General features: G+C 53.4%; 1 protein-coding gene across 1 annotated transcript in view; it reads right to left on the reverse strand.

The window, feature by feature from the left end:
* The window catches only part of PKNOX2 (PBX/knotted 1 homeobox 2), a 255,958-nt gene that overhangs the window by 60,019 nt on the left and 172,764 nt on the right, over positions 1–23,175 (reverse strand). Inside the window, exon 3 of the mRNA XM_087828594.1 lies at positions 9,445–9,553. Within this exon, the coding sequence (XP_087684720.1) occupies positions 9,445–9,531 (87 nt within the window). The 5' untranslated portion in view covers positions 9,532–9,553. The remainder of the gene's footprint in view (positions 1–9,444; positions 9,554–23,175) is intronic.

Here is a 23,175-nt window from a genome sequence, read left to right on the forward strand (position 1 = left end):
AGGCTACGGGTTTCGTTTGGGTCAGGGGTCAGGGGTCAGGGCACATACCAAGGTTTTGGGTTTGATCCATGTTTCTCCCTCACATCGATGTTTTTCTTTCTCTCTCCCCCTTCCTCTCTCTTTAGAATCAATAAAAAAAACATATCCTCAGGTGAGGATTTAAAGAAAAGATGATGACTAGTGGGCAGGGAGGGTAGGAGCATCCACTGGACGGCCACCACTGTGAGCTGCGAGCTGTGAGCTGCGAGCTGTGGGGCTGTGTCCAGAGCCTATGCAGGCTTCTATGGTTCCAACCTCCTCTAACCCTGGGGTACTTTCTCGGGGCAAAGACCCTGGGCCACCACTCCACACTCTGCCTCCACAGATGCTATAACCTCTGCACTTCTGCCATCCAGCTGGGTCCAGCCTGCCTGGGAGCTAAAGGGCCTGACTAATCTTGGCTGTGACACCTGGAGATGAAAGTTCCCGACCCTGCCCCCATCCTAAGTAGGATGGGAAGAGTTGGGGGCTGTGAGCTATGCGTGTAGGGATGCAAAACCTGGAGGGGCTGACATCTAGTCTGACCAGAAAGTAAGCAGGAGATGCTCCGGGGTGTAGGGAGCTGGGAGGCTGCACACCTGCCTGCTGCCTCCATGCTCTTGTTGCTATTGGAATGCCCACGGATGCTTTCTCTCCTGTTAAGCATCACCCCTGTGTAATTGTAGGGGGACAGTGGGCACACTGCGTTCTAACGAGCTAATAAAACATTTCTGTGAGCATCCGTGCTCAACAGTAACCCTGTGCAATAGGTCAGTGTGATCCCCATTCTAAGTAGGAGAAAGCAGAAGCTCACAGAGGTGAAGAGACTTCCAGAGATCACAGTTTGTGCAAATGCTGGGGCAAGAGCCAAGGGCTTTCTGACTAAATCACACCGAGTGAATTATCGTAGGTAATTACTTTTCTTGGAAGAGGAGGATGGGAAGATTTTTTTCCCCCTGAGTGGAAAAGAGGGCAGAGAGGAAGGGCACTGGCATCAGAATGAGGCTTCACTTGCCAAGCACGTGCTCTTGGCTCCCCATAGAGTTCACCCAGGTCTCCTCCACCCAGGTTGCCTGGTCCTCACTGCCGGCCCAGCTTCCCCCACCCGCCAGACGGCTCCTATATGCGTTCAAGTCAGTTCCCCAAACACTGGTCATGCCAGCAGCAGTCCTTCCGTGTGGAACTGGAGCCCGAGGCTTGGGTGGTTTATTGATTGAAGGTGGCTCGGGGCTAATTCCTTTGGAGGCTGCGGAGGAGCCAGGAGAACTAAGGCCTGAGAAACCCAAGCCTTTAGGGTGCCCAGGGCTGATCACGGTCGACCACTGCGGGCTGCTGGCTGCCGTTCAGAATTCCTCTCTTTTGCTCATGGGCAGTGAAAAGCAGGTGGCTCAGAAGGGGGATGACGCCAGGGTTTTTCTAGAACCCCATGGGGTAGTTTGCAGAAGACACTGATGTCAGATAGAACTGAGCTCCACCTTCACCATTCACTGCTGGGCAACACTGGATGTGTAACTGGACCTGTTAGGGCTCAGTCTGCTCATTAGGGAACTGTCGGAGGTGCTCCCTACCTCCCACCACCCTCGTGGGAATCGCTGTCTCCTTCAGCAGGTGCTGGCTGAGCATGAAGGACGGGTCAGGCCCCCTGCTCTGGGCTCCCATGGCCCTAAGCACAGCCGTGTCTGCTTCCTTGCCTCTCTCAGCATGAAGCACTGTCAGGAACATCTAATGGACTGGACTCTCTGCCTATGCGACTCTAGCAAGTTACTCCACCTTCTGATCTGGGTCCTCATCTATAAAATGGGTACACTGATACCTAAGGTATGGGGTTCTTAAAGGAAATGAGAGAATGTATGCAAAGCAGCTGGTACTAGAAGGTACTTGGCATGTGGTAGTTACAGGAACTAAAACACAAGCTGCAGCCCCGTCCAGGGCAGCCACTTTTGCTTCTGTCGCATGGGCTACCCTAAGGGTCCTGTCTCTGCTGAAGGAAGCTGCTTGCCCATAAGCACCCAGGGCAATGGGGGAGGGGCTGAGGTATTGTGGAAGGTGACATTACCAGTCACTGGCTATGTCACTTTGGGCATGAGACTCAGCTCCTCTGAGCTTCAGTTTCCTGTCAGGTAAAAATGGAGCTGCCAAGACGTCTTCCCAGGGCTCTATGACACCACAGGTAAGGGTGCACTGCACACAATGGGTGCTTCCCCTCTGAATCCAACCCTACACACTGCCCAAGACACCCCAGCAACCCCCCATGTCCTCCACATACACCTCTGCCCCACAGATGGCCTTGCTCTTTCTGACTTAACACCCACAACCTGCTCACAGGGTCCTTTCTGCAAGCCCTGGAAAACCGAGGCCCCACCTTCTCAGCATGTCCTCCTAAGCGGGCACCCTTCTTCTGAGACCTCCACCTCCCCCGGCAGGGTGAGAGCTGCCCGTCGCCTGTGCCTGACCCACCAGGCCATGAACATGGGGCTGCACGAGCCTGCCCCACTAGGCGCCACGCTGGCTTGACCAGGAGCCCACACTCTCTGGAGCCCCAGGGCAAGAGGCAGAGTGAGATCTGGTTTCCTCCCAACCAGGACAGAGTCCAAGGACCTGGGCAGAGGTCAGGGCTTGAAGTCATCTGGTAAATATGAGGTTTGGCCTGAACAGATGGGAAGTAGCAAGGGGCACGGCTGATGTTCTGTGGAGAGGGCACAGCCCAGGGGTTCTCCAGGTCTGGGCCTGCTCACTGACCCCGGCCTTGTCTCCAGCCCAGCACATTTCTCTATGCTGTACCTGGTGGGACCCCACTGTGGAGGGTTGTCTGAACATGCACAAAGATATCTCTGTGGCTCTGCTCCCACAGCTGCTCTGCAGGGAACGTCCACGTGCCCATCGGCCTTCCTCCTGGCCGTTTGTCAGCCCACTCCTTTTCCAGCTCAGCTGGAGCACCGAGTCTCCCAGGAGGCCTTTCTCAACTCTGCACGCCCCCAACCCACGTAGTGTGACCCATGCTGGTCTGCATATGATGTTAACCTTAACACCTGGGACACTGAGCGTCCCTTATCTCTCTGTTTCCCTGATGGACTGGTTTCCCAGCCCCATTACCATGGTGGCTCATGGTGGGCTCCCAGTGTGTTTGTTAAATGATTGAATAACTGACCGAATGAGGGGATGAATGGGTGATGTGTTAAAAGGCTCAGGGATCCAAAAAGGGACAGGGTTAATGAGGGCTCCCCCAAATATCCTCTATTCAGTCAACACAGGGAGGGGAAGGGCTGGCAGTAGAGCCAGGGCAGCCCAATTTAGCTCAAAGAGGCTCTTGGACCCACCGGCCTGGATCATCTACATTCTGGTCCCAAGGCTGACTGGATAGAACAGACCACGGAGGAGTTACTTAGTGGTGTAACATGGGGTCTTAACTAACTAATTACTTTTAATAGAAATTGCAGGCAGTGGTTTACAAATTAAGGCTTGTAAATGTTTGCTGGCCCCACCTGCACTTCTGGGGTGTTACGGACATGTGGCTAACAGGAGGGAGGCTGTGGACTTGGACCTGAGTCTTTCACTCCTAGCTTTGTGCACTCTCCTAGGAACTGTCTGCTTCCCACCCTGCCATCCATTTCTAGAGGACCCCTCACTCCTATGACAGTGCCAAACCAGTGATTTCTAGGGGGCCCATCAGAGGGTGTATCAGAATTGTAGTGTGGGTGCACACTGTGTGTGTGTAAGGGGGCTGTTTATAGACAGAAAAACACATTTGATATGCCTATTATGTTCCTAATAAAAAGGAGAGTAATTAAAGTTCAATCCAAGCTTGGCTACTGGACATGTACAGAAGATAGAGCAAAAAAATCAGTGTCAGGATCATGGGTGAAAAGAGGTCCGAAACCATTCTAGTTTTCATACCCACGCTCTCAACAATCCTGCGGGGCAGGAAGGGCAAAGTGATTCCCATTTTCTCGGTAAAGAAACTAAGGTCTTCATGGACTACACGCTCCATTAGGGCAGGAAGTGTTAATTTTGTACCCCCGGGACACCACGCAAGGTCTGCAAGGCCACAGAAAGCACTCAATATTTATCTAATGGATGAGTGAATGAAAGAAATAGTACTGAAATTATTCGCCTAAGTTTATGTAATTCATCAGCAGTAGGGCTAGGACAAGCCTAGGATTCCTGAATTTCTACTCTGCTGAGTCAACCCCCTCTTCCTCCTGCAGACCATGAACTCCAAGGTCAACAAACACCCTTGGGCCCCTACTCACCCCTCCCTCTCCCCGGGCCGTGCAGACACTGGAGGTCTCCCGGGAAAGGGAGGCAGAGCAAGTCCCAGGGCTCCTCTGCCCGAGGCTACTTGATCACCTGTTCCCTGATTTATTTTAAGCTTTGTATACTTGGGCCATCAACTATTTTTGTAGCTGTTTAGGGCACTCGTCCCGCTTGGAGGCAAGAGGAGAGACAATCGAAACTCTGTTCTTTGGGTAAATATCAGAATTCAGGTAACAAATTCATGGAATTTGTTAAACAACCTGAACAAGGCCATCAGAGTGAGTGTTCCCAAGCCTTGTCGCTGGCGCCATCTCCTAAGTGGGGACATAAAAGACCCATGGTGGGACCTGAGGCTGCTTTGCCTTTCACACAGGAGGACTCCAGGTCTTGAGTGAGTTAGAGTTCAGGGATATGTCCAGGTTAAAGACCTTGGTGGCCCAAGTGGCCAGGGAGAGAGGTCACTGTGCACAAAGAGAAGAAAGGTCCAGTAGAAAATAAAAAAGAAAGAGGACCGTCTGTTCAGAGTCCTTTGGGATGAGTCAAAGCAAGGGCAGGCAGGTCGTCCAGATGGTCCCTGGGGTGCTGCCCCCAGGGGCACAGGGAGCTGTCAATCAAAGCCACAGAAAAGGCTTAGGGGAATCTTCAAAGCTGCTGAATTAACTCATTGCTGCAAAGTGAATGAATTTCACAGGCAGCTGAGCAGAGGGCCCTGCAAGGCAGGGGGCTCCAGCCCTTAAAGAGATGAGAAGACTGGAAAGTGTGAAAACATCTGAACTGGCTTCTGCCCACACAGCTGCACGGCCTGGGCAGGGCCGTTCACAGCCAGGGGGCCTCACCACCCCCTCTGCCTCCAGCTAATGAAACCAGCATGGCAACCCTGACCACCGATCAAAGGTCCAGCTTCCTTGGGATGCTCCCCTGGCCCCGCCCAAGTGGGAATGGTGCTGGGATCAGGAGGGAGAGAAGGTACTCGAGCGACAGAGCAGTCTGGCCTCCCTGACATGGCTGGCCTGGCTTAGCCTCCCTCTGACAGGAAAGGTGGGATAGCATCATCTTGACCCCAGATCTCCAAGCACTGCTTCAGGGGGTCATGAGCACCATTCTCCTCATCTGTGGGTTGCAGAAGGATAGAGGGGATGGAGGAGCACAGCCTTTACCAAAGGGTCCCAAGGAAATGCTTGACTTCCTGCTGACATGAGCCTCCCATGCAGTCCTGGACTGAAAGTTCTGATTGTTTGTCCCACCTCCCTCTGGTCAACAATGAGGCCGCATCCTTGATAAACTGCCAAACCCCTTTAACATCACCCACCATCAAGTCATGCTACACAAGTACCTAGCTACCTACATATCAGTTTGTTCCCAAATTGTTAACTGAGTGCCCTCATTCATAGGGGCTGTGCCTAGTGGATGAGACCGACACCCACCAGGATTTCTGCTTCCTAGTCTAATGCTCATGCAGGGGACTAGCAGACAGAGGAAGACTGAGCACTGAATACATGCACAACTAGACCAGATATGGTATTTGTCTTCCTACAAGCCAAGGGAAAAGATATTTGTGGAAAGGTACAAACGTATCTACGTTTGAGGAAGAGTAGGGGTGGGGTGCAGAGAGCAGGAGGCTTTTGTGTGTGAATGTGGTGAGGGTGGAGAAGCTAGTAAATCTGGAGGGTTCCTGAAATTGCTAGTGGAGGTACCAAAGGGAGAACTTTGCTTGGTGGGTGATGCTGCATGTGGAATATTACAGGAACTGGGAGGACTTGAAGGACATTTCAGAGGTGGAGAGAGAGAGTACATGGATTAAGGGTGTATGCCTAGAAGGAGTGAGAGGGCCTCTATGTTACCACGAAGGTTCTGGGAGGGACTGCAGCGGCGCTTGCTGGGAGGGGGGGCAATGGTAGAGATGCAGTAACTTTGAGAGTTCTATTAGAATCAGTGGGGTGCTGCTGTGGGGGGAGGGCTGTGAGAGTGCAGGTGGCAGGTGACCAGACTGGCAGAGATGCAGAAGAACAGAAGTGGGGTGATGGAGAAATTCACACGACATATTGAATGGGGGGACCACGCACCTAGTTCACATGCAGGTCTCCCTGCAGACAAAGTTTTCGTGAGACAATCGCTGTACAAGTTCATGACCCCAGGTGACTCATCCCTGCCTCTCACGGCATACGTGAGGGTCCGTCTGGATCAAGGGCCCAGCTACAGCTGGCTGGACTTGAGGTGCTGTCGTTAGATAGCAGCAGGGGCTGTGACTCTGGCAGAACCCAACAGGAAGCCACCAGAAGGAGGAAACAGGCCACAAGGTTTCCAGTGGCCGCTGCTTTTGTACTTTCTAAGCTTACAGTCTGTCTGTAGTGCACAGTAAACACAGAGTAACATCTCACAAGTAATCACGAGTTTCCCCACGTTGGACTGAAAAGGACTGAGGGACCTGAGGCTGAATGGCCATCATGGCGCTTGGTGCGCCCCACACAGCATGGGGCCAGAACTGTGAATGCTTCTCTACTAAAATGGGGAGAGAGAAAAAAAAGCCTTCTCAGTTTTAATAACTTTATTCCCCAAACTTCAAAAATGAAATTGCCAAGTTAAGAACTTGCCTTGAAAAAAAATTTCTAATTTATTATAAAGAAGGTCCGGGGCTTGGGAATTTTTTAATGCAGATTCCTAATTTTCCAAAGTGAGGTTCTCCTGTGCATTTGAATAGATTATGCTCGGTACTGCTAGCCCTTAGCACAACGGGAACATTATTAAAACGATTGCATCGGTCTCAGAGGAAGGGCTCTGCCTCTCGCTTCCTTTTTCATTTTGGGGACTTCATATCAGACACTGTCCTTTTCGACTGTAGAAGAAATTGGGTTTCCGAGGAGATGATCTAGAGATGTGCTCAGCTGTGCAGGCCTTAAGGAAACAAGTCATACTGAGTCCAAAGGTAATGAGATTAGACCTCAAGGAATGGGGAGGAAGTGGGGATCCTTTCCAGAGGCCCTCGCGTGCCGGCCCATGTTCCCATCAGGCCCGGCTTTCCTGAGGACACTGAGAGTCAGAGAGCAGCTGGCTCTCTCGGATAATGCATCGCCAGGGCAATGAAGCAGGGCTTCCCCTGAGAGGCGGGCTCAGCCTCTGGAAACGATAACGGGAAGAAGGCAGGAGGACAGAGCAAGTTCCCCGGCAGGAAGCTCACACGGAAGGTTTTCCTATGCGCAAGACACTCTCAGCAGCCCCCGAGAGTACGGAGGGGGGCCCTCCAAAAGCCGACTGGCCTCAGAGTCCAGCACTCGCAGAAGACAGCCTTTCCCCATGAGTCTATGTTCCGGCGACCTCAGCCACCTCCACCCTCCCACCCACTCCATCGCCGCCCTAACTCCTGCTATGATTCCCTGTCCTGGTCCGTTTCCTTGGGAACCAGCTTGGCTCAGGGAAGCCCCATGGCAATCTCGCCATAGCCTAGTGGCCTAGCCAAGGCCATAAAAACTCCAGACCTTGGCTTAGTCACTATACCATGGATGCTCAGATTTCCTGCCAGATCTTCGTTCCTGGATCTCTGGGGTCACAAATAGGTGTGTGGCTTTCCTGGGACAAATTATTCCCCTGCTATAAATGTGAATTTCCTCCCTCCCCCCCCCCTCCTTTCCCTTCTTTGAGCAATTTCAATGGTGAAGTATTGGTGACTCCTCAGAGAGGACAGTCTTCAGACAGTCCCTGTGTTGGGGAACTGGAGCCTCCCTTTCTCACCCAGAGGCTAGAACAGCTCAGTGGTGGCTCCCAGGGCGCTCAGCACCTTAGGGCTGCTGCCCCACCTCCACCCACTCTGTAGGTAGCTGGGATTTATTAAAGCTCCGCTGCATGCTGACGCTTCTCTACTTAACTCTCCTCAGATCGGCTTCTCGGACAACACAGGCCTTCCTGCAACTCTCCTGCGAATCCCACCAAACTCAACTTCTCCCAGCTGCCCAGGCAGCAAAACAGGCTGGGGGAGAAGCAGCAGCTCCCGGCTGCCCATTTGGTGCTGTCTGACCTCCTGGCCCACCTCAGTCAGCCCCTGAGCCTCAGGTATGGGGGTGAGGGTCTTTGCCCCGCCTGCCTATTGCCCCTTCCATCCCTGCTGTGGATCTTGGAGAGCAGCCTCCCGCCACAAAAGACCAGTCAAAATTCCTGTCTCTTTACCGACACCCCGGGTCCCTGAGCAGATGAGGGCATGGGTCCTGCATCTGCCCCGAGAAGGATGATGCTTGTCCCTGTCGTGGACCCTGGTTCCCAGGGCTCTGCTAGTCCAAGTCTCCTGTTCTTCATCCCTCTGTAGAGGGAAAGGGCCTGACAGGCTTTCAAACAGTGGGACCGTGTCAGTGCCAAGTCCAACCCGTGGTAATTCATGGAAAGCCACTGACATGGGCAGAGCATTTGCTGGATATGAGCAAGGGGTGTGGAGGAGAGTCTAGGAAGGAGCGTGAAGCTGATGTGGGAGCATGCTCGAAGGCTGGTGAATGATGAGCGGGGGAGGTACACGCAGGGGCAAAGGCTAGAAGTGATCAGTGCAAGGCCTGCAGGAGCCCAGCCCAGGGAAGCTGGGCCAGGCTTCCAGGAGAAGGAGAGGAGACAATGGGAAGATGCTGCCCTCAACAGGAGCTGCAGCCAGATAAGAGTCTCAGAAGGCCTGGGGCTCTGCCGTGTCTGAGCTGAGAGATGGGAACTGGGAACCAGAGGGAAGGGTTGAAAGGCATAGAGGCAGGCCTGGACTTTTTCTGGATAGAAGCTGAGCAAGTCCTAGAGAGAAGGGAGATTCCTCCAAAAGACAAGCAGAGAAGGGTGGACATTGGAGCTCCAGTGACCATGAATGGGGGGCTGGTACAAAAGAGCCTCTAATTTAAAAATTTCCCCAAACACTCAAAGGCAGACTCAATTTACCTGTATCTCCCCGAGTGAGGGGTTTGGAGCATTTGTCTGATGTCTGCTGTGAGTGGGAAGCAGAGATGGGCAGGGACAGGACCATGACTCGGTGCTCTAGGCAATGGTGAGTTACCCAGGCAGGATCTGAACCCCGTGTTTGTCAAATGCAGTAACTTCCTTCCAGGGTCTGTGTTCGCTTCCCCAGGCCTACAGAGAAGAGCCCAGAGGGCACCAGGCCCTGCCCTCAGCCCCTGGAAGGCCACGTACCCCTCCCATCGGTTGGTGGACACTCACCTGTGGACTGTCCTGGTAGGGTGGGGGAGGGACATTTTGCGTGGCCATCATCGTCAGAGCTGGGGCTGGGGAGGCATGTTGCATCATGGGATTGATTCACATCAAGGATCTGTGGCAGGAGAAAGGGGGCCACATGTTAATACTGAGCACAGGGAGCCCGGGAACCAGCAGGTGGACAGCTCCTCAGGCTGGGCCACCTGGACTGACCAGACACTGCAAGGGATGAAAGCCCTTTAGGGGAACAAATGGGAGCTGCGGGAGAGGCTGGGAGGGGCTTGCTGTGAGATTTGACTTGAAAGAAACAATATTCAAATCAGATGTAAAATAACCTATACAAAGCCATGCTTAGTTCAGCATCAGCTGGGGTGGGGGTTTGGGGGGATGACAGGGGGCAGGGGCTTGGCTGGTGGCAGCACAGGGTGGGTGGAGGCGGTACCCATAAGACAAGGTGCTTTCTTGTCCCAGGCCCTCAGAGCAGCCATCGCAGGGCCAGGAAAGGGAGGCCTCGGGCCTGGCCCTTCCAGCGCCAGTTCCCACAGCTCCGCAGGCTCCCGGGTGTGCTCACCACACCCCCTAGTGGTGGGAAGAAATGTGGGGCTCTGGTCCTCTCAGACTGGAGGGTGGAGGAAGCAGCCTGGGTAACCTCAGAACACCCGAGAGCCTAGGTGAGCGCCCCTCACCTGCGGGTTTTTCTAGGTGTGTGTTTGTGATGATGGCTTATAGAGGTGCCTGCCCATCCTAAGAAGGGAGGCTTTCCTTAGGCTTTGTTCAACGTAGAGTCACGGAAATATAGGGCCAGAGGAGCCATCGGAGCCCAATGGTCATCCCCCTTCTTACAGAGGGGAAGACGGAGGCCAAAGGAGTGATATACGTGTTTGGGGGCCGGGGGCTAGTGAACAGGGATGGAACCCAAGTCTCCAGACCCCCAGTTCTTGGTTTGCTTTACTGTTTCCCCATCTCCCACCCCTCAACGGGAAGCAAGCTGCCCCCACTGGGCCTCAAGGTTTCTTCTTGAACCAGAACATGTTGCCTTAAGTGGAGAGAGCCTAGCCTGGCAGTGCCACCCAAGGTAACAGGATGCCCAGGGAGCCGTTTAGCACAGTAGATGCTCTGAAATATTTAGAGCTAGAAACCACAGGCTAGCTCCTGATACAGGCCTGTCCACTGGGGCAGAGAGACTCCTAAGAACCTCTGTGGGGTGCAGGCCTGTCCTCCCAGGTGGAGGGTATTGATGAGGTGAAGACCTCCGAGCACAACATTCGGACACCCTTCTCCTCCCTCTCCCCTCCCTGAGGGCCCCCCCAGGGCCTTACAAAATGTTCTCATGCCTGAATTCTGGGGGAATTTGAGGGCTTTCTGAGCTGCCTAAGTAAAAGGGAGAGTAAAAGGTGCTATGCGGTGTGCGTGTGTGCATGTGTGTGTGCATGTGTGTGTGCACGCATGTGTGTGCCTTGTGTGCATGTGTGCGTGTGTGTTTGTTCTTTTTCAGGAAGAGGAGATAAGGTGAGTTCTAGCTGCCCTAAGTCTCAGAAGTACCAGGCATGCTTTGACTGTAAGTGCACATGCGAAAGCACCGGAAATCCAGGCATTCATTCAAATAATACTGCTAAATGTCAGCTGTGCACAATAACTGTTCGGGAGCTTTGGGAGGACAGATGAAGGGAGGCAAGGTCTTCTCTACAAGGGGCACTGTTAGTGGTGGAGGTGACAGTCCAGGGGGATAGAGGAAAGGGAAGTGAGGTTCCAGGGCGAGATGGCCTTTCCTGCGCTGAAGACCGTGACTGCAGGTGATTCCCCTTGGCCTCTGCTGCTTATATCTCACGCCTGGCCTTACTTCAGAAGCTGTGCCACCAGGATGTTCTTGCAATAGAAGCATCACACATACTAGGCACTGAGACCCACATTCCCAAAGAGGCTCAGAGGGGCAAGGGGAGCCTGTCTCTTCAGGGTGGGGACAGTGTCTGTCTGTATGTCTGGGTCTTTGTCTGGAGGGTGGTAAACATTCCAGGGAGGCAAGAGCAGAGTGAAAGGGTTCCAGAGGGGAAGAAAGAAGATACAGGCTCCTGGAGACATCAGAAAGAACATCCAGAATGAAGGCTTTAGAGAGATTCAAATGGGTGTGGAGTCTCTCTCTTTTGGACTCTGAGGGAATAAAGGAAGTACGGATATTTCAGGGGTGTGTTAAGCTCAGCCTTTCCTGGAACTCTGGTAGATGAGGTAACTTTTGATGGGCCTAAGGGTCCCAAAGGCAGATCCCTTCCGGGGACACCAATCCCAGAAAGTGAACCTCCGTGGGGATGCAGTGCCTGTAGCTTCCAGCAGAGGGAGTCTGGGGGCAGACTCTACGGTGGGAGCCCAACAGGAGGTTTTAGGGGCAACTAGCCCCCTTCGACCTCGGGTCTGGGTCATTCTGTAACCTCATGCCAGGGTGAAAAAGTCCCAGTGAAGGCAAAGCGAAGGAAGTGCAAGGAGGAGGATTTGGGCTAAAGAGAGAAGCCTTTAATCTGCATTCTTTTGTTCACTGCCCAATGAATGGGAGGTCAGGTCACTTCAGTCCCTAGAAATATTTGCAACCGCAGGAGGGCTGCCCTGCCTGGGGGTAAGGAGGGTGGTTAAGAGGGGTCTGCACCCACAAAAACCACTGTGAGCCTGGGAGGAGATTTTCCAGTCCGGAGCCTGTAGGCTGTGGAGCAGGAGCCAGACCTGCCTCAGAGGACACAGGACAAATTTTCCGAGAATGCAGATGGCCTTTGCCCCCCCCCCCTTCTCGGAGGTCACCATAGGCCACTAGACCACTGCCCCATTGCCCTCTGGGGGCTTCTCTTGCCAGAGAACAGAAGGCCTTTTCATCAGGGGCTTAAGTTTCCCTCCCTGCTCACTCAGGCAGAGCCCTGGTAACCCGAGCCGAGGGAGACAGGGGGCCGCCGTGCCACCTTCTCTTCTCCAGAAACTCCCGCCACACAGGCACTGCGGGTCCTTGGGAAAGCCCAGCACCTGGGCCTGGGGCTGGAGGGGCTGTGCGGAGCCATCCCGAGGGCAATGTGGGGATTGGACTTCTCTTTCCTGAGCCCCCGCACATGGGGTGTGGGGAGCTCCTTGGGCAAGCTCTCTCTGGGTGCCTGGCCCTCTGGGGAAACCCACCCTTTCTGCACTTTGGGAGAGGGGAGGGGAGCAGCAGGCCTGAGCTGCAGAAGTCCAGCCAGGGCTTCTGAGCATTTGTCAGGGGCTGGGAGAGGCTGCACTGCCCTGTCCAGAGGCCCCAGTGCTGTTACCAGACACCAGGGCACTTGAGGGAGCACGGCCAAGACTGCAAATAGAGGACACACCAGGAACGATTTACCACAAGGAAATTTCCCATCGAGGAGAGGCTCACGTGGGAAGATTGCTTTTAATGCTGAAGACCTTTGTTATATGACAGCTAGGAGGGGGAAAAACCCTAATGCAACACTCACCCCCGCATGATATCCAGGAAGGAATAATTTGTGTCACTGATATTATTATCAAAAGGAGCTACAAATGCAATTTTCCAGAGCTCAGGACCAGTGAGGCAGTGTGCATGGGCTGGGGTGGGTGAGGGACAGGGAAGGACACCGCTTCAGGAGGTAGAAATGGGCAGCCCTCTAGCTCCCCCAGCTCTGCCGGTGAGGCCCTTAGTCTGGAGCCCAAACTCCAGCATGTTGACAAACAAGCTTAGAAATAAAAAGACGAAGCTCGTTAGGAGGGAGCTCATTAGGACTTGTTGACATGAAACCCATTACACCAATTAACATTCCATTAACGGCCTGGGGCACCAAGGGGTTAATGCTGACCCCAGTAATTGGCTGGAGTGCTGGGGTTGGGGGCTCGGGGCCTTAAGGATGAGAAACAGTATAATTGGGAACTCTCTGGCCAGCTGGCCCCCAGCATCTTCTCTTGCTCCGGACCCTAGCTGAGACTACGCTGCATCCTGACCGAAGTGGAGCAGGAAGGAAGGGACCAGTCCCCTTTGGATCTCCAGTGTCCCACCCCATTGCCCCAGACTGGCAACTGGGCACAAGGACAAGGTGGGGGCATATTGCCACCCTCTTTACTCTGATAGTCATGCTTTCTTCATCCACCCCCCACCCCTTCCCCTTCTGGTTCAGTTTCTTATTCCCAAGGAACGACGTCCCCTCTCCTCTCTTGGTTAGATGTGACCCATTCTTACCAAAACTCTGGAAAAACTAGCATCCTTGAGGGCCCAGAGTCTAATTTATCTGAAGAGTGTTGTAGTTTAGGGTAGAGGGATGGGGGGGAGCACTTGTCCCGGGCCAGCCTGCCTTCCCTCCCTCCCTCCTTTCTTTCCTTCCTTCCTTCCCTCCCCAGCATGGCAGCTAAGAGGCACTGCCCAGGACCCCTTAGGAGCCCATCTCTTCTGCCCTCCGACACACAGGCAGTATTTTCATTATTTGCTGTCCCTGGCTACAAGTAGAGGCTGCAGAAGTCCCACTCCCTGTCTGGGCCTCATCTGTAAACTCCCATGATCTGAGCCTGTGCTTCGGGGGGGGGGGGGGGGGGTTTGGATTCCACACTCAGCTCTGCCTCTTCCTGTGGCCTGTACAAGTCACTTTCCCTCTGGGACTGCAGAATGAGGGATCTCACCAGAATATTCTGAGAGTCTTTGCCCACAGCACTGAACGAAAGTTTCGTTGAATGGAATGGAAACAGCTGGCTTGCAGCTCCAGGCTGAGGGAAGGAGACCTCTCAGCCCCCAGCCCAGAGCCCCCAGGTGGTTACCAAGGCTCCCCCACTCCCGACCCCCCCACCCCCAGGAGGCCCCTCTGAGCAGCAGCCCAGGCCCTGGGTTCTGACGTCTAGACAGATTTGCAGGAGGCTGAAATAACACAATGAACTCAGCAGGAGGGACCAAAAGGCTGCATTAGTAACCAGGCTGGCTTCAACTTCTCCCTCCGGAGCGACAGTCTCAACCTGGCGCAAGCGGTTTATTTTCCTGCAGCCTAGAGAGCTTGGTGGGGAGTGCTGGTCTCGGCCCAGCGCCCTGCCCATGGGCCGCCTGTAGGTGGCGCCGCGGAGCCCACTTTAATTGCATTATATAATATAACCTGTTTACTAAATCGTGTAATCAGTCGCCTTAGGATTTACAGCTTTGGATGTGTGTAGAGAATTGGACTTTGAGTCAAATTTAAAAACAAATAAAAATGAGAGACAGCTGTTGCTGATAGTGTGATATTCATCTTTTGGAAACAAATTCACCCCACGGCTATAAATTATGCCTGGAAAAAAAGCGTTGTTGGTGGGAAGGAGTTGGCTAGGTCTCCTATGCTGGCAACTCAGAGCGATGAATCTTGAAATAACGGTGTCAACCTGTCACGGATTTCATGTGACTCTGTGGATTTATCTAAAGAAACACAGGCACGTGCCCACACACACAGAAATACACCCACCCGGGTCTCTGCAAAACCTGCTAAGGGCTAGAAGTCGCTCGCTGAAAGGAACTCAGTGGTCCCTTCGCGTGGGCACATGGAGTCAGCCCTGGACAGTGACAGATGAGACCAGTGTGGGGATGGTGGAGAGGACAGGGCTGAGCGAGGGGATGTACCTGTGGGCTGGGAAGCTTTCAAATGTGAGGTCTGGTTAAAATGTTTCAAAATGATGGAAAAGTGAAGGGCCCTTGTGGAAGGATGGGAAAGGGATCAGCTCCCCAGGACCCACCCCCTCACAGCACATCAAACATTGGACCTATGACTGGACTGGTGCTCTGGGAGCTTGGGGGTCCGAGGTGACAGAATGCAGTGGCCCTTCCCCCCATCTTTCTGACCTGGGGATTCTGGGGGCAAATGGGAGTTCTCTAGTCTGCTAAGACCAGGCTCAGAGTGTGGCGTGGGAACTAGGGGCCAGTTGTGTCTGTTACTGAAGGAAGGACGGGTGGGGGAAGTGAGTGGGGTTTGCACTCAGCGTCAGGTCCCCTTCCTTATTACCTGTCCTAAAGGCTGGCTGGCTAAAGAGGCTGACAATGAGCCACTGCTCCACTATGCCCAGGTCCCAGGGGACACTGCACCTGGCACAGAGCCCAAGTCCTTGCAGGATGTCCCAGCCAGGAGGGCCACTCCCCCGGTGCCCTTCCGGTTCCTGCTTAGAATTATCAGTGGGAAATAATTCTGTCCTCACTCCAGCCAGAAGCAGAGATGGCAACCAAGACAGAGGGCAACTCAGGCCCTTTGGCCACCACAGCTCTCGGTATGAATTGTCATTTGCTACCTTTCTGGGAAGCCTGCTTAGGAGGTGGCACCAGGTCATGCCCTATTATTATGATGCTGGTCTCCAGGGAACGGAGTAGAGACAGAGCAGAACCAGCAGGAGCTTGGGCTAGGACGGCTGCTCCTAACTCCCTGAGTGATGTGACAATCTCTCCCCATCTCCTTCAGCCCTCAACTGCCTTGGGGAGTGAACGGTCTTTGGAAGGGGTATGAGCCTCTGTGAAACCACAAAACTCAGAGACCCTCCTGCTCCCATCCCAAGAGTGTGGCCTGTGTCCTCCTTCCAAAGGCCTCCATCTCCTCTCCTTTCCCTGCCCCCGAGGCAGTTTTTCTGTTTGCTCTTTATCTGGACTAACAAAAGGCCCCTGTGTGGCTGGGTCAACAGGTCACTTATGCCCTGACTGACCCCAGCTTGGAGAGAGCAAAGGCTGGGCCGGAGAGACCCAGTTCTGGGGGAGGGGAGCTTTTATCCCCCATCCCTCTGTGCCCACAGTTTCAGGGGAGCTTAGTGGTCACACAGGCAGAGGATTTGACTGCACCCTGGGAGGGAGTGGGGTGCTGGGGGTCACACACCCACATCATTCTTGTCCCTGACCAGTTTCCAGAGAGGAGCCCCCAATCTCGCCCTGATGCTTCCCGCCAGGCCCCTCTGATTCAGGGGCCTTCCAGGCACTGAAGGGCCCAGAGCCCAGGACTCCAGCTTTCCCTCCTTTACTCCCCAGGTTAGCTGTTTTTTCAGTCTGGCTTCAAAAAGTGGATCAGACTCAGAATTAGGAGAGCAAACCACGCTCTGCCCAGCCCTCTGCGCCTGGCTCTGCCGCTCCACGGAGGACCAGAAAGTGGCAGAGCCGCCCACTCCCTGTCCTGGTTGTCACACCTTTTCTGGCTTCAAAAAGCCGCTGATATATTTTACAAACTGAAACAGCAATTTAATTCCCCCTGATAGCGGCAATTGTCCATTAGATCTTCCTACTGAGGAGCTTAACAATAATTCCTTTCATCCAACTGCTTCTTCCTGATCTGAGAGCCAGTCCCGTAAGAGCGGGCGAGAGTTTTACCATTACCCCCCCCCCCCCTCCCCGCCCAGCTCTTAGCGTCTGATGAAGATTCTCATCTCCTTAAGCACTTTACAACCTGGCGATTCTTCCCCTTTTGGTTCCTTTAAACAAAATAAAGCAAGCAAGCAAACAAACAAAAACCCAGAAGGGGAGGGAAAGCATGCTGGCTGTGAGGGGAAGCATGGCCCTCGCCTCGTCCTCAGAGAGAAGTGAGTGCCTTCTCCTGCCTGACTCCGTGGGGTGTGGCAGCCGTGACCCCGAGGGTCACCTCAAACTGCTGAAAAGTGGGCGCTTCTCTGCCCCCAGGGGCATCGCTGGTCTCATCCTAAACTCACACTCACCCCCAGCCGGGTCCTGCTTTTGCCAGTGATGCTCCACTTAGGACCCCCTTCCCCTTCCAGCAGCCCCTCCCTGTCGCTGCCTCCCAGGAATGGGGGTCAGCGGAGGGCACTGCTGCCTGGGGCGGAGTTCACAGGAGGGTGCCCGCCAATCCCTCTCCCTGCCTCACTCAGACCCAGGTTCTCCCCCATCACTCAGGCAACTCTCAAACCTGGAGTGGGGTTCTGCCCTCTCTTTTTCATCTCCAGCCCCTTCATCTCTATTCAGACAGCGTGAGTGGGAGAGGTGGGGAGGGACAGGGACAGGAGAGGCCTTTTATTCAATTATTTTTCTTTTCTTTCAAGCCTCCAAGCGGCCCCAGTAGTCAGGGGCAGAGGAGGGCCCTCCAGCGCTTCCGTGGGGGCACTTAAGGTAGGTTGCCAGGGCCCCTGGGAGCCCGGCCTGCTCCCTCAAGACATCATCACATGCTTTCTTGTCTGCACACACAGAGAGAAACAAACCTAAAAATGAACCCAGGGACCGAAATCCCCTCGACAAACCTGATTCCCAGGTTTATTATTATTTGTCGAGAGCTGACAGCAGACGTTGCTCAGGAGCTGAGCTGAGAAAACAACACGGCTGGGCCCCTGAGACTCACAACTCAGCAGAGATGGACCCACAGCTCTGGAGCTGGGACCCAGGTGGAGGAGCCGGGGAGGCAGCCTGCTCCCTGCTGCCTACAGCTCCTTTCATAAATCCTACTCTTCCCCAGGCGGGCATGCTGGAGGTGGGTTGGGAAAGAAACAGGAGAAGTGAGGGGCCTTGGAAGGGGCAGCAGGGAGGGTCAGCAGCAGAACTGGGCTGGGGGGGATCCAAAGGCTAAGGGGCCCTGACACCTGTCCAGTCTGTCATTTGCAACACTCTCAGATTCTCCTGGAAGCAGAGGGTCCTACAAGGGTGAGCCAGGCCTCTTTTCTCTCTGAAGGACTGTTCTGTACCTTTTAGCTAGATGATTTCTGGTTCCATTTTTAAAAATTCCTCCAGAAAAAAAAATGGTCAAGAGTTGGGGCTGTGGAAACAAGTGGCCTGCTAGGCTCAGTTTATCATGAAAAGCCACTCGTCCCTGATCCTTCCTTACTCAGCCAATGCATGTCCTTCCCCTTGGGCCTTGGTGGTGCTTCAGGTGAGCTCATGAGAAAAGGGGGGGAACCAGGTGGAGTCCATAGCAACGAGGCCAGCCGGAGGGAGGAAAGGATGCCGGCTGGGCTCCTGCACCTCAGGTCCCCACTGCTGTTGGAACGAGACCAGGGACACTGGCTCCGTGATCCTGATCTGTCAGGAAAGGCAGCCCCAGGGAAGGGAGGACAGTGGCTGCACAGGACAGAGAGTGACACTGGGCAGCGTCTCCATTCCTGGGCACTGCCACTCAAGGCCCAGCTGAGCGGATGTGCCCTCTACCACCCGATGAGAAAGTTTCCTCCACACCTTGCGCCCCCTCTCGTCTGCCAGCAGGGCCTTCTGCGTTACACTACTGTGCCCTTTCCTCCACCAAAACTCTGCTCAAGCCCCCTCTTCCGCCAGGCCTGCCTTCGCTTTCCACTCGGGACCGTCCTTCACTGGGAGCCTGCTGTGGGACAGAGTCGGCGCGATGGCGCAAGTGGTTGTGATGCATGTGTCTGTGTGATGGAAAATCACTTCCCACCCCATGTCCTCATCGCCGTTAAACCTTATGCTTCCAGAAAACAAGACCATGGCTTTGCCTCCTCAGGGAAACACGCCGTGCGCTGTGATTTCACAGGGTCGGGGTCCTTATGGAGCCTGAATGTGTACACAGTTACAGTCTAATTTCTTTGGTTTACTGTTAAAATGGAAACCAATCCATCAAGTTTGGGAAGGATAACTTTAAGTCCCAGCAGTCATTTACACCTGAGTGAGAATGAGCGTGTTTCCCTGGAACAAATATTGACAGGGGTGAGATGACAATGCAGAATTAATGACAACCGCCATTTAGTGAGCCCTCACCATGCACCAGGCATTAGACCAAGCTTCTCATGCAGATGGGCTTGTTCTTTTTCTCAACAGCTATATAGGGCAGGCATGATGGTTACCCCTACTCATGGACATGAACACTCGGACTTAGAGAGGTTGAGAGAGCCTCCGAGTGTGACACGTGATCTGATTTCCGAGCCTGAATTTAACTTAGGAGTCTCGGGGTAGAGGCAGGAACCACCAAAGGAGGAAGGAGACCCCCAGAAAGTGGAGAGGAGAAAAGGCAAGGCGGCTGAGTGTGGCCCAGCCAGTACAGGCTGGCCTTGGACTCCCACAGGCCCCGAATGTTGAATTGTATCATCCTGACATTGCCTCAATGTCTCCCGCAGCCAAATCTGGGCTTCCATCCGTCAGTTAGTGAGCGCGCACTTGGTGCCTTTGGGGGGGGGGCCCGCCGAAACAGCAACAGTCCATTTCCACCATCCTGTGGTCTTTGGACAGCAGTGTGTATGCAAATTTATTTAAATATTTATTGCAGTTTTCCAAAATGAGTGGCAGGTGGAGAACTGCGGGAACTAATACCGGCAATAAGAAGGCGGGTCTCGCCTGCATAATGTGCCCTAGACCAAGGTGGGAACATTGAGCTGAAAGAGGCAAATCTCAAGTCTCAATGGGAGACCCGCTGGGCTGTGGGTTCACTTGTGAAGGGAAAGAACAACATTGAAGACAAGCATGAAACGATGGCAATACGGGGGCTGACGACGGCACCTAAGAGGCAGCGATGGGTGGCTGGGACCCTGAGCGTGGGTCCTGAGCTGTCTGGGAGGACCTCTCTGGGAGCGCGTGCTCCGCGACCCCACACTGCAGCGCTGGAGCCAGGGCTGTGACTCACACTGACTGAGGTGCTGCCAGTGTCCCCTTCCTCCCACCAGGACCGAGCTGGGTGGGGTGGGGTGGAAGGGAGCGTGTGGTCAGCCTGCTCTCAGTAACTGCCTCTGCTTTCCCCGCCCCGCCCAGGTTTCTCAGGGACCACCCACAGCGCACAGAAACCCCTGTTCTGGAGGGAACCGTGCCCATGACTCACAGGCTGAGGCACCGGGCTCTATCCTTGGAGAGTGTGCGTATCTGAGCAGTGTTGGTTTTCTCAAGTCGGGGGAGCCCATCCTTAGGGGGCATCCCATCTTTTGTCATGTCTCCGAGTTCTAGCCTTATCCCCCGCAGATGACCCTTCCAGCTTCCCTTTCATTTCAGGGTCTCCTTCCTCTCTCAGCCCCAAGAGATGCCAGGCAGTCGTCTGAAAGGGTGACAGTGAAGACACCTTCACAGGCCTGCCGTGGGGTGATGACCCAAACTCTCCGAAGCAGGCAACAATGAAACAGTGCAGGGGACCAGAGCTGTGTCCCACCTTCTGCTGGCGTCTGGCTGTCCCCTACCAAGCCCCGTCCCCTTCCACCTCCAGCCCTGGAAAGGGGTCCGTAGTTCTCTGGCTTTTAACAGGGAAACCCTTAGTCATATGCTGGCCCTTTCTGTACTCAGGCCCCGAGGAGAAGCGTTTCATATTAGCAACAGAACCTCTGACTACTGGCAGCTTGTCTGAAAATTATAGCTCTCATCCAACCTTAACTCTGCTTTTTGCGATGACAGCTCATTTCCTATCATCGTGGTCTCAGTGGAGAGAAACTCCAGCATTTGATACCGAATCTTTTTGGACTTGAAGTTCAGGATTGTCCCTCTTCTTTCTCCAGTAAGATGGACCTCACTTCGCAGGGCAGGGCAAGGACCAGGGGTGAAAAAGAGGGAGAAGACAATTTTGTCCAAAAGTGGACTCTGGCCCTCAGGGACCAATTAGGACGCTCTGACTCAGAAGAGAACGATCCTCTGGGATCTGAGCGCTTGGTGATCTGGACCTTCAGTGTCTGGCCCTTGGGGAAAAGGGGTGGAGCATCTCGACTCCCAGATCTGGAGGTTCTGTCACAGCAGGTTGGTCTGGGCAGCCAGGGTTGCTGCGCATGAGGTGCCTGCTCCCTGAGCCAGCCTCCGGTGGAAAGGAGGAGTCAATGGAAATTCTCATCCAAGCTGCCACCCCAAGGGCACGAGGTGGCCTAAGGCAGGGGCAGGTTCCTGCTATGGGCAGCATCTGCTGTCTCTCTGCTACTGAATGAGACATTTGTCATGGTCAGGGATCTTCTCACCAACAGGAGCTGTGTGTACATGTGAACTGGGCAAGTGAGGGGAGTAGGGAAGGTGGGCAGAATGGGGTGAGAGGAAAGGAGGCCCATTGAAGAACGATTGGGAGGGTCAAGGAGAGAAGTCCCCAAGGGAAACATTCAGGGGATGCTAAAGAATGGAGTGTTTGGGGAACTGTCCGCAGGAGAGGCTCGTCACCATGGCTGCCCTACAGCTCGACCTGAGCTTTCCCCTCACTTCTCACTCCTTACGCTCTCCCGAGCCCCAGGGCTCTAGAACAGACTGCAGGAGGGGGGCAAAGGGGAAGCATCCCGAGCCGTCATGAGGCCTGATTTCTTTCCTTTCAAACAAGAAAAACCTACTGAGTCCATGCAGCAAGTTGGAAATAGGGATCCAATTTGAAAGCAGGTCCCAAGTAACAAATTCAATAATCACTTACTGCACACCTACTATGTGCCAGGCTCTGTGCTGGGCAGAGGAAGTGTCAGAAGAACAAAACAGAGGCAACTGAGCAGAATAAATAAAGAAGCAATGAGACGAAAGTGTCCCTGAGCTGCCGCAAGACAAATGACTTCAGATTTAAAGGTTCCCAGGGATGGAGAGTAATGAAAACGAAGGGAGCAAGTAAACCCCCAGCCTCAGTGCATGGTGGTGAAACTTCAAGACATTAAAAAGAAAAGAAAACATTTCCATAAATTCTCATTGCAAGACTAGAAATAAGGCAGTGCAGCATCGTCTTTGAGATCTGAGAGAAACGGCGTTTGAATGTGGGATTCTGAGCTCAAGACAAGTTTGAAGACAAAATAAGTCCGCTTTGGGCGCGTGAGAACTCAGAGCTCATTCCTGCCCACCAGCACCGAGACGCGGTCTTCCAGCAGCATGGAGTGGTGGGAGGAGCGCACAACCTGGGCTCGGGGCCCAGTGGGACCCGGTGGGAGGGCGAGGGGGCAGGCCACTACCCCGGGCGACTCGGAAGGTTCTACAAAGAATTTCATTTCCTTTTCCATGGTCAAGTCACACTGTGCACATCTGTAGTTGAATATTTCCACTTTATAAGACCCTATAGTCAGGATGCAGAGGTGACTGCAGTTACATAATAGAATATTAATCTTCCAAATCTTAATGTAAAGATACTGAATATACTACTATACTAAAATATAGTATAATTATATATAATACTATGTGCTATATAATTATACCGTATAATATATGTACTATATTATACATAATACTCTTTATTAAAAATAGGTAATATCAAATATCATTTGATAAAAATGATAAAACTTACACAAATCGGGAGGGGAGAATGTGCTACTTTCCCCAGCCTTCATAGCAGGGAGCTAATAGATAAACACATAAATTCAGAAAGAGGGGCTTAAATATATTATCTAACATAATAAACATTGGTCACCAAATAAAATCAGATCTGTTGTTCATTGCAGGAGGCAGCATGTTGGAGCTGCTGGGCAGGCACTTGGAGGAGGACTATGTTTAATGAGCATTTACCATGTGCCAGGTAGTGTATGAGGGGCTTCCTAGTGCATCATGTTTAATCCTCACAGAGCCCTATGAGGTAAAAAAAAGATCATTCCAATTACATAAAGACAAGGTTGGTTAGAAAGCTTCAGTTACTTAACTTGCCCCAAATCCCCATGGCAGAGCTGGGATCTGAGTCTGAGTCTGCCTATTTCCAAAGTCCCTGCTCGGTAAATACGTGTTAACTGATTGATAAGAGGAAGAGTGTCTCCTCCAAACTGGGATATGACTAAGCCCATTCCCTTCCTGAGCCCCATGCATGGAATCAGTCAGTCTACTCAGTCCATGGACATCCAGACACACTGGCTGGCCCTTGGGAACTAGGCTTCACATTGGCCCACATGGGACCCTGAAAACTGCCCCTGGGAGGGTATCAGTGGCTGAGGTTCCCTTTTGCACAGCTCTGA

Source organism: Miniopterus natalensis, chromosome 20 (genome assembly GCF_054644295.1).
Source record: "Miniopterus natalensis isolate mMinNat1 chromosome 20, mMinNat1.hap1, whole genome shotgun sequence".
NCBI classification, from domain to species: Eukaryota; Metazoa; Chordata; class Mammalia; order Chiroptera; family Miniopteridae; genus Miniopterus; species Miniopterus natalensis.